General features: G+C 40.2%; 1 protein-coding gene across 1 annotated transcript in view; it reads left to right on the top strand.

The window, feature by feature from the left end:
- The first annotated feature begins 1,500 nt into the window (after window positions 1-1,500).
- Window positions 1,501-10,635, top strand: part of LOC115478066 (potassium channel subfamily K member 16-like) — a 34,582-nt gene continuing 25,447 nt past the window's right edge. The window contains exon 1 of the mRNA XM_030215297.1: window positions 1,501-1,776. Coding sequence (XP_030071157.1) covers window positions 1,579-1,776 — 198 coding nt within the window. The 5' untranslated portion in view covers window positions 1,501-1,578. The remainder of the gene's footprint in view (window positions 1,777-10,635) is intronic.

Raw genomic sequence — 10,635 nt, 5'->3', positions numbered from 1 at the left:
TTTATTTAATATTTATTTATTACATTTGTACCCTGCAGTTTCCCACACACAGCAGGTTCAATGCAGCTTACATAGTAAATATAATTAGAAAGTATTGTAAGGAGAATATTATAAATTGTAATGAGCATAGTAATAGTAAGGTTTTAAGAATATGTGAATTGAACATGGAAAGATAAACAAGGTATGATAGGGAAAAGGAAAGAGATTGGGAGGGGTATGATGTAGGGAAGATGGAGAAGAGAAGACTGGGGTATGAGTATAAGGAGTTTGGGAGACATGGTTTAAGGTATAATCATATTCATTTTTGATATGTGTTTGATTCATTTTGAAACGTTTTTTGGGATCCTTTTATTAAGCTGTGCTAAAAAGTGGCCTTAGCATGCCCTTACCTGGGTCTTTTCCCATGCACTAAGGCCATTTTTAGTGCAGCCACAAAATGGCTGATTTTCCATTTTCTGAATGAAGGTTTCCATCAGCATGTGACCATTAACAAAAACTAGCATGTGAGCCCTTACTGCCACTGGCTCAAGTGCTTATCATGTTAAGGGGTGGCAAACAGGGCAATTGGCCTGGGCCCCCATAGCATAGGGGGCTCTAAACCTGCCTCAAGCTAAAGGAGGTATAGGCTGAAGGCCAGCTTTTGAGCCCCCTCCCTGGTTTCTGCCCTGGGCCCTTGAATGCCCAACACCTGCCCTGCATGCGCTAATCAGTTAGCGCACAGTAATGCCGACATACTAAGCCCCCTGGTTACTAAACCACGTGATAGTGGCTTCCATGCGCTAATGCCAACACACAGCCCATTCACTATAAATAGGCTGTGTCAGCATTGCCATGTGGCACAGCTAGCGTGGCTTAGTAAATGGGGTGGGGTAATTGATGAGCACAGACATGGCCCTCTGTAAAAAAAAAAAAAAAAAATTGTTTTTTTTTAGTTTGCGGAGTGCACATGCAGATTACAAAATTACTGCTGGACGCTTCAGCGTCTCCCACGCTAAGCCCCTTTTGAAGTTGTGGTGAGCACGCACTAGTGCTTAGTGCATCTTAATAAAATGACTCCTTTGTTTGCTATTTCTGGTGTTTCGACCAAGAATGTTTTTTTTGTTTGTTTTTGTGCACTTTCTGTCTGTGTATCAATACCCTTGTGTATTTTTAATTCTATGCAAAGAACTAGTTTCTTTCACTGACGGCTTCCCTCTATTGTTCAGGTTTATGGTACGGTATTAAGAAACGCAAACTTTTTTTTTTTTTTTCCTAGCTCAGGGCTTGTTTCGGAGATATTTTGAGCCACTTAAAAAAAAAAAAAAGACTGCATTGTTTAATGCTCCCGACTCCCACACTTTCATCTTCGGCTGACTGACAGGTCAGGAAACTGAAACCGCCCTCTGCGACTCCCTAAACTGCTCTTTCACCGACTTTAGTTTCTCATACACAAGCGGGTTGGACTTTGGATCGCGCTGTCCGGCTCTGCACATGGCAGCCTGTGTATAACCTGTTGATTTTCATTTCTCAGTAACAGGGGAGTAAGTAGTAGCCCCCTTCTAACACCCCCCCCCCCCCCCCAAGTCCCTGACCTGGACTATGCGCCCTGCCAAGGTGCGAACGATTGTGCTGCTGACCCTTGGCTACCTGTGCTACCTACTGGCAGGGGCGGCCGTTTTCCAAGCGCTGGAGCAGACGGCTGAACATGTCGTGAAGAACAAGACACAGCGCCACAAACTCGACTTCCTGCGCAACTTCACCTGCCTGAACAAGGAAGCCCTGGAGCGACTGATGGAGGTGAGTGACGTGTCCTACAGGGCAAACTACACACACGCCACGAGAGTGGAGTTCATTCCGGGTTTTGTTGTTCCCACTAACTATCGTCACACATTTACAAAATGTTTACTATCCCTTTAAAAAAATGTTCATGATCAAAATAAAGAGGAAATCAAATACCAGGCAAAAGATCAAGCTGCGGTTTCTTTTTTTTTTTTTTTTTGTGGGACGGTGAGTATAATGCTATAATTAATGCCTAAGGATGAATGTAGATTATGCATTCATCATAGCAACAGTAGCCGAGATGCCTTCCTTTCTCGGTCTGCTTGGCTTATTTTTAAACTGTAAATGTACACGTGTAGGCTCACCAGAGAGACTGGTTTTGTTTGTTTGCGTCTGAGGTTTCCTTTCTCTGTTTCTTTTTTACAACAAACATATGGTCTCCCGCACACAACAATGCTAGAATATCCCACATTGTTCTGAAGATGTTAATTTAAAAAAGGAAAAGAGAGAAAAAAGTCAAATGCTTAACATCTTTGCCTGGTTCATTAAGACCCGTGCATGAAGGGCAATACATTTTCAGGCAGCTGACATGTAGTTTTATGCTTTCTGTCAAAAGTAAAGTGTAATCTGGAAAATTTCTGCAAATAAGCATGAGGTTTGCAGAGATGCTGCAGAAGGGGTGTGAGAGAGAGAGCGTGTAATGACCAAGAGAGGGCAGATCTCAGAGATTCTAAACCCTTGTCAAGTTCGCAAGTATGGATTACTAACTCTCGCACTTTTCTTTCTTTTTTTGTGATCGGCAGTTGATCGATTGCTCACTTGTTTGTTCGCGTACGTAGCAGTAGGAAACAGACCACCTGTTTGTAAACGGGTAAATAAGAGAGAGCTCGTATTTCAATGGAACTGTAATAATCTGAAATCCCTTACCAGAGACTCCTCTTGGTCAGAGAACTATTTGTTTACTGGTGTTCCTGCTCTTTATGTAAATGCTGCTGGGTCTATGAACAATAAGCTTCTTACACTAGATCTGTTCTCCTCCTCCTCAGATCCAGGTTTTTTGTTCATTACTGAGACCCGGATAATCGAGATATTAATAGTCCTGTTCTCTCCCACTTATGTATACCTGGGTATGAAATACTTCATTCTCCAGCTGTTCTAATTAAGAATGTCTTAAAATTGTCATTTGCCACTTCTGGGGAAACTACAGGATGATTGTATTGTTGGTTCCAATGTTATAGGTATGCTTTCAATTTATCGCCCTCTGGGGCCTTGGTCTAAGGTGGAAACAGAATTATAGGTCAAGCGTTGTGTCAGTTCCCAAGGTTAATAATTTTAGAAGATTTAAATTTTAATTTGGAAGATATTAATGATGTAAATGCTGTACATTTTAAAGTTTTTCTACTATCCTGTGATTTGACCCTCTTGGAATGTGGCCCTGCGCCTGAGAAGGGCTATACTCTCAATTTTATTGCCATCTATCTAACCAATTTGATTGATACAGGTGTTTGATCACCAATACCATGATAGACAGTAAACATTTGTTTGGATAAATCTGTTGTAAAGTGAATGCCTAAGTTAGTATCAACTAGGATTAAAATAGATGATGTCCTTTATTGGTCTAAGATGACAGATATGTTATTATCATCAGATCCCAGTGATTAGGTTTAAGGATTTATGTTGTCTGCAGCTAGTACAGAACACAGCTATTTGAATAATTCACAAAGCTAAGAAATTTGACCATATTACTCCACTTTTGACGGGATCTCATTGACTTTGCCCATCGTAGTTGCTCCTACTAGTCTTGAAAATTCTCAAATCAAAAGAAACCCTTTATCTTTACCACCTCCTGTTACAATATACTCCCTCTCGATCTCTTCACTCACAAGATCAGAATTTACTTGTAGTACCAGCCTACAAACAAATGTTTCATGAACAAACTCATGTTACAATCTTTTCTGTTCAAAGGCCGCACCTTTGGAATCTCCTACCTACGTCTTTGCAACATTTGAGTTCTCTGCAAGTTTTTAAGACCAAACTTAAGACATACCTATTTCGAGATGCATTCACTTAGGCCCAAAAGGTTTTCATAATATGCCTATTTTCTCCCCTGACTCGCTTAAAGAACATCTTTTTGTTTGTTCTGTCCCTGTCTTTCCTTAATCTAATGGAGCTCCTCACCCTTTCCCTCACTTCTGTTGTTGTCTGTATACACACTCTATCATCTTTCTCTTTTTGACCAATTCAGATCAAAACTTGTATACTGCTAATGTCCCCTTTCCAGGGTTTGGTGCAGTTTATAGTCTAGTTAGTGTATCTAATTTGTTTAGGAAGAGAATTCCAGATTTTGGTGCATTGATAAGAAAAGTTAGCATTGTGGATTGTTTTATAAGATACATTTCTGCAACTGGGGAAATGTAAAATGAGATATTCTCTGGATGACATGGAAGCATTGCATGGAGGTAAATCAATAAGTTCATTCATGTAGGATGGTGACATACCAAATAAAATTTGATGGGCCAATGCACATAGCTTTAACAAATTCTGCTCTTTATAGGTAACCAGTGTAGATTATGTAGCTTTAGCAAAGCGTGGTGATTTACAAATTAGATGAGCAGCTGTGTTTTGAACAGTTTGTAGTTTTTTTAAGAAAGCCACCTTTAATTCCAGCATAGATGGAATTACAATAGTCGATTTTTATTAGAACAAGAGATTGGGTAAGGTACGGAAGACTGGTCTTGTGAAAAATGATCACAATCTCTTTAGTTTCCCAAGCATATGGAAGGAACTAGAGACAACATTCGAGACTTGACTTGATAGCTACCTCAAGCCACTAGCTAAGCTGATTCGGTCAATGCACACTCAGCTCTACATCTATGGGGATGACGTGCAGCTACTCATACCCATTGAACCTGACTTACCCACAGCCCTGAATAAACTGACTACCTGTCTAACATCAATTCAAGAATGGGCTAAAAACAACAAACGTTGCCTGAATCCAAGTAAAACTGAGCTTCTATGGGTCCCTAACACGTGGGCACATACCAGATATCAAAATCTCTTTTGGGAATTACGAACTTCCCCTCAGATCACAAGTCCAGGAACCTTGGAATACAGCTCGATTCAGCACTTACTCTGATCTCCCAAATCCAAGCAGCCTTCAAGAGCAGCTTCTATCACTTGTGACAACTACGCTGCCTGTTTCCTTATACTGAAATTGCAAGCCTTGTCTCAGTTGTGCATACCATGATACCATCAAGACTAGATTACTACTGTAATGCACTCTACACCGGTCTGACTACAAAGGGTTTGCACCAGCTCCAATTGATTCAGAATGCTGCAGCAAGACTAATAGAAGGTTGTAAGCGATGTGACCACATCACACCGCTTTTGCAAAAACTTCACTGGCTACCAGTACAATCCAGGGCCAGATTTAAAACTCTATGTTTGACCTTCATGGCCCTTAAAGGAAATGGTCCAGAGTACTAGAAGAGCAGGATCTCCCTCTACACACCTCTAATGTAACTAAGGTCCTCCCAAGGAGGATTCCTATCCACACCCTCTCCAAAAGACATTATACGACATGATACCTGCAAGTGAGCCTTCTCCGGAGTAGCCCCCACACTCTGGAATGCAGTCCCTGAAAGGCTTCACTTAACACAAGACTATCAATATTTTAGGAAGGAGGTGAAAGCTTGGCTCTCTATTAGGCCTTTAATGGATGAAGTAAATGACACCGGCTGCAAATACTATAGCAGGACATATTTACCCGCTCCTACCCTAGCTAAGATAATGTTCCAAGCACCTTTCCGACCTCATTAGCAACTTTCTTTAAATTAATCCCTTATTTTCTTACTCCTGTTACTCTATCTTATTTATTTTATTTATTGCATTTGTACCCCACAGTTTCCCACCTATTTGTGGCTTACATAAGTACCATCAAAGGCGTTTGCCCTATCGGTGGATAACAAATACAAAGTTGTATCTATATGTTCCATCTTTGCTTATACTCTAGGCTGTCTATGAAAATGTTTTATTACGTATTGTGTTGACATTGTAATGTAGCATACTATGCCATACTTTGTATATTTGAATATATTACTGCTGTAATTGTCTATTGCTTATGTTTGACTTATTCTTGCTGTACACTGCCTTGAGTGAATTCCTTCAAAAAGGCGGTGAATAAATCCAAATAAACAAATAAATAATGAACTATGAACATAGGTGCATGAGTAATGATGAATCATGAAATACACCCTCTTAACACATTATTAATGTGTTTATAGAAATCAAATGAATGACATCCAGTGTTATACTGAACCTAATGGTGTGAATAAACTATGATATTGTGCATAAGAAAGGTGAATCACAAAATACTAAGGGGTCCTTTTAGAAAACAGTGGTAGGGTCAACAAGCGGGTAGCACATGCCAAATAGGCACTACCGCCGGGGTAGCATGGGCACCCGGTGGTATTTCCGAAGTTAGCGCATGCTGGTTCCCGCGGTAGAAAATAGTTTTCTATTTTCTACCAGGGGGCATTCCGGGTGGTAATCAATCTCTGCATTTCACCTGCGGGTTGGACGTGTTGAGTTGGAAAATACTTTGCTGTTCTTTTTGCAACAATAGTTGGTCAATATCTCCTCTACGCCAAGGTTGGCTAATGACTTTAAACACAAACCCCCCTGTTTACTAAACTGCGCTAGTGGCTGCTGTGTGCTAATGCTGATACAGCCCATTCACTTTGACTAGGCTGTGTCGACATTGCCATGCGGCAGCCAATGGTGCAGCATAGTAAACATGTGGGAAAGAATCTTAAACCTTCAAAAGTGTGTGCAAATTCCAAGAAGTGTGGCACCTTCTGTCTGCCCCATTTCTCTGTCTTTGGATACTTTTACACACCCACGCTCAAGAAAAACTTACCACTTGAAACACAATTCTGACTGCAGTACCGAGAGGGTTGTTTGTGTGATCCTTTGTCCCTGCCCCCTAATGTATGTTGGAAAAAACATAAGGAAAGTGAAAACTAGGACTATTGAACATAGAAGTAATGTGCGGAGGGAGAATCTCACCACATACAACACTGTTTGGATTTTGCACACACTTTTAAAGATTTAAGATTTTTTGAGGGGCATAATCGAACGGGGATGACCATCTCTAAGGGCGTCTATCTCTAAGGACGTTCCAGCGAAGAGGCGGGGAAACCCGTATTATCGAAACAAGATGGACGTCCATCTTTCGTTTCAATAATAAGGTCGGGGACGCCCAAATCTCAACATTTAGGTCGACCTTACAGATGGTCGACCTTAGAGATGGTCGTCCCCGGTTTTCGGCAATAATGGAAACCGAGCACGCCCATCTCAGAAATGACCAAATCCAAGCCATTTGGTCATGGGAGGAGCTAACTTTCTTTAAAGCTACTAGAAGTTCTTTTAGACGCAATAAAGGCAGAGAGCTGAGAAGGGTCTAGAAAGACATACTTAAGCGAGTCAATCCTAACAATACATTTGCATGGGTATCTCAGAAAGAAAACACCTCCCAACTGTTGAATCGCTGGTCTCATAATAAGGAACTGTTTCCGTTTACGTTGAGTTTCTCTGGAGAGATCAGGAAACAAGGAAATTTTTAAGCCAAAAACAGAGTTTCTCTATGTTTAAAAAACATTGAGAACAACCACTGTTTATCATGTGGTAAGCCACAGTTGCCACCAACGTGGCTGCTGTGGCTAATTCAGTATCTGATGTCTCCAGAAATTGTGACAAATTTTCAAGTCTCTGTTCCTGTTGATTTTGTTGAATAACTTGTTTGTTGGGTAGGTAATAGACTTTGGTAAAAGGTGGAATATTCTCCTGCGGAATTCCCAAGTTTTCCCGCAAGTATCTTTTCAGCATTTCATGTGGTTGAATCATTTGAACTCTTGGGAAATTTACAAATCGCAAGTTGAGGTTTCTCATATAGTTCTCGTATGTTTCAACTTTCAATCTTAAATTAGTAATATCTTTTACCATAGTCGTTTGAAGATTTTCTATTTTTTTTTTATTCTTGTTCTACTTTATCCATACGAGTTACCAAAGCTTGCTGAAATTTTTCAGTTTGATCCATCTTTTGCTCTAAGGATTTTAATTTCTGAGCCCCTTTAGTTGTTTGAGCAATAAATATTTTCCCCAATTGAGACATTAATTCCCATAGGGAATCCAAAGTTAGCTCCGTTGGCTTGTTGGTTAACTCTGCTGGGAATATGACCTCCTGCTCCTCCCCATGCTCTCCTCCATCGTCTCTTTCCCCCGTTACTTCGCTCGATCTGGCTCGTCCTGTCTCATCAAGCTGGAATCTATTCCCCAGAGCGGATAGGGTCGTAGCGCATCCCTGCGCCGGCCCCTGCTCTCCCTGAAGCAGCGAGCTTGTGATTGGCGGTTGCGGGGACGGAGCTCTATGGTCGGGGCTCAAAGTTGTATCTAGCCCAAGGGATGCCGTTGACTCCTCAAACTGCAGCGCCCATCAAGGGTCCACTCCCGATCTGTAATGCAGTCCCCTGCAGGCTCACGAACTGATCCATCCGGTCCAGGAATAGAAGGAGGTAATGGGGTAGTTCGGGCAGTACACTTCCCTCTCCGTTTAGGCATAATTGCTATGAGGGATGTGAGCGTGCAGCTAGTCACAAGTGCATAGCGGCCATCTTGGATCCCTATTTGGGTTTTTATAATTTTTTTTCAGTGACTATCTACATGTATTTTAATTATCATTTTATTTTTTTGTCATATATGTGTAACATATTACAGAGTCCCTCATGGCCTTACCGTTATTTCCATATTTTATTTTTAGTGAGTATTTTATCACCTACTTATTTTATCTTTCTTATTTCATTTATTATATTTGATTAATTATGTTTTCACTGTACCTTGATATTTTTTGATAAGACCTTTTAGTTGTATGTATACATTTCTTGGACTGCATGTATATTTAGATTTTATTGTGTTTTAATGTCCTTGTTTTTCATATTCACATTCATAATGTGTTAACCAAGGTTTATTATCTTACTCCCCCTGTTTAGAAAGCCACGCTAGCAGGTGCCACGTGGCACTGCCAATACACCCATTCCACTTTGAATGTGCTGTGACGGCATTACGCCATTGGCAAGCCACTAGCGTGGCTTTCTAAACAGAGGCCTTAGTATTTATTGATCATCTTTATACATACAATTATCATAGTTTATCGACAACATATGGTTCAGTATAGCACTGGATATGTCATTTATTTGTTTTCCATATTCACATTAGTAATATGTTAACTAGGGTGTACTTCATGATTCATCAATATTCATGCACATACGTTCATAGCTCATTATAACATTCAGGTTCAGTATAGCACTAATATGACATTCATTTTCACAAAAGATCACCACATCCACTTCACAGGTTTTTCACACATTAGGTTATCTATTAAATCAAGTGTTTATAGCATTAATTCACTAACACTGCACACCAACATTGGATGTTTTGTTTAGTTTTTTGGCACTGTACATATGTCTAGTATGTTCACTCCGACTAGTTTATGTTCAGCAGTCTAGCAGACACAATTCAAATGTATTTTTTTCTGTCAGACACCATTATCACTTATCATCAACGTGGTAGGTGTTATAATGTATACTTTTCAACGTCATCTGAGTTTGTCATTAGATATCAACATGGCCACTGTACACTCACTTGCTCATGTCCACACAGCCTTTTCAGCTTATTCTGTTATTTTCATTGACTGTCTTGTTTTTTTGCGGCTGCCTCATTATCCTTTATTGTATTATAAGGCAATACTCATGTGTGCATTGGTTTTGGCGCACCTTTCTGACGTTGTGGACTGCTGTAGTCATTTCCTTCTTTATCTCCAGGTAATATTATGTCTTATGTTTTTTTTATTTAGTTCACACTTATTCATGCATAGTTTTTAATGAAATTATGTGTTTATGATAACATTCACATTACCTTTCAGTTTTTGTGTTTCAAGCATGAAGACAGCACAGCTTCACTTAAAACCTGCATGACTTTACTTAAAACCCTCACTGTTATATCGTGGGTGTTACTTTTTCCTGTAAGTGGTTTATACTGTTTTTTCACATCTCTTTATTTAATTATGTTGTCACGGATGATCTGTTTTCATAAATGCCCTGATGCTGAGTGAGCACTTTTCTCCGTGCACCGATCATCCTCTCTCCGTTAATGGTCAGCCAGACTTTTCCACTTCTTTATGATGTCACATCTGTGAATGCTGACGTAATAGCGCTTGGATTATAATAGTCTCACTGAGGAGCGTCCAGTGTGAAACGAAAATGATAAAGGGGATGGGACAACTTCTCTATGAGGAAAGGCTAAAGTGCTACGGCTCTTCAGCTTGAAGAAAGAAGGCAGCTGAGGGGAATATGATAGAGGTCTATAAAATAAGGAGTGGAGTTGAATGGGTAGAAGTGAAGCGTCTGTTTACGCTTTCCAAAATACTAGGACTAGGGGGCATGTGATGAAGCTACAATGTAGTAAATTTAAAACAAATTGGAGAAAATTTTTCTTCACTCAACATGTAATTAAACTCTGGAATTCGTTGCCAGAGAATGTGGTAAAGGCGGTTAGCTTAGCAGAGTTTAAAAAAGGTTTGGACAGCTTCCTAAAGGAAAAACTCCATAGACCATTATTAAATGGACATGGGGAAAATCCACTATTTCTTGGATAAGCAGTATAAAATGTTTTGTACTTTTTTGGGATCTGGCCAGGTATTTGTGACCTGGATTGGCCACTGTTGGAAACAGGATGCTGGGCTTGATGGATCTTTGGTCTTTCCCAGTATGGCCATACTTATGTACTTTTGTACTTATGACATGGCATAAGTGGGTCGCGACT

Source organism: Microcaecilia unicolor, chromosome 9 (genome assembly GCF_901765095.1).
Source record: "Microcaecilia unicolor chromosome 9, aMicUni1.1, whole genome shotgun sequence".
Lineage (NCBI taxonomy): Eukaryota > Metazoa > Chordata > Amphibia > Gymnophiona > Siphonopidae > Microcaecilia > Microcaecilia unicolor.
Note: the sequence above shows the minus strand (reverse complement) of the source record. Positions and strands in the feature narration are given on the sequence as shown.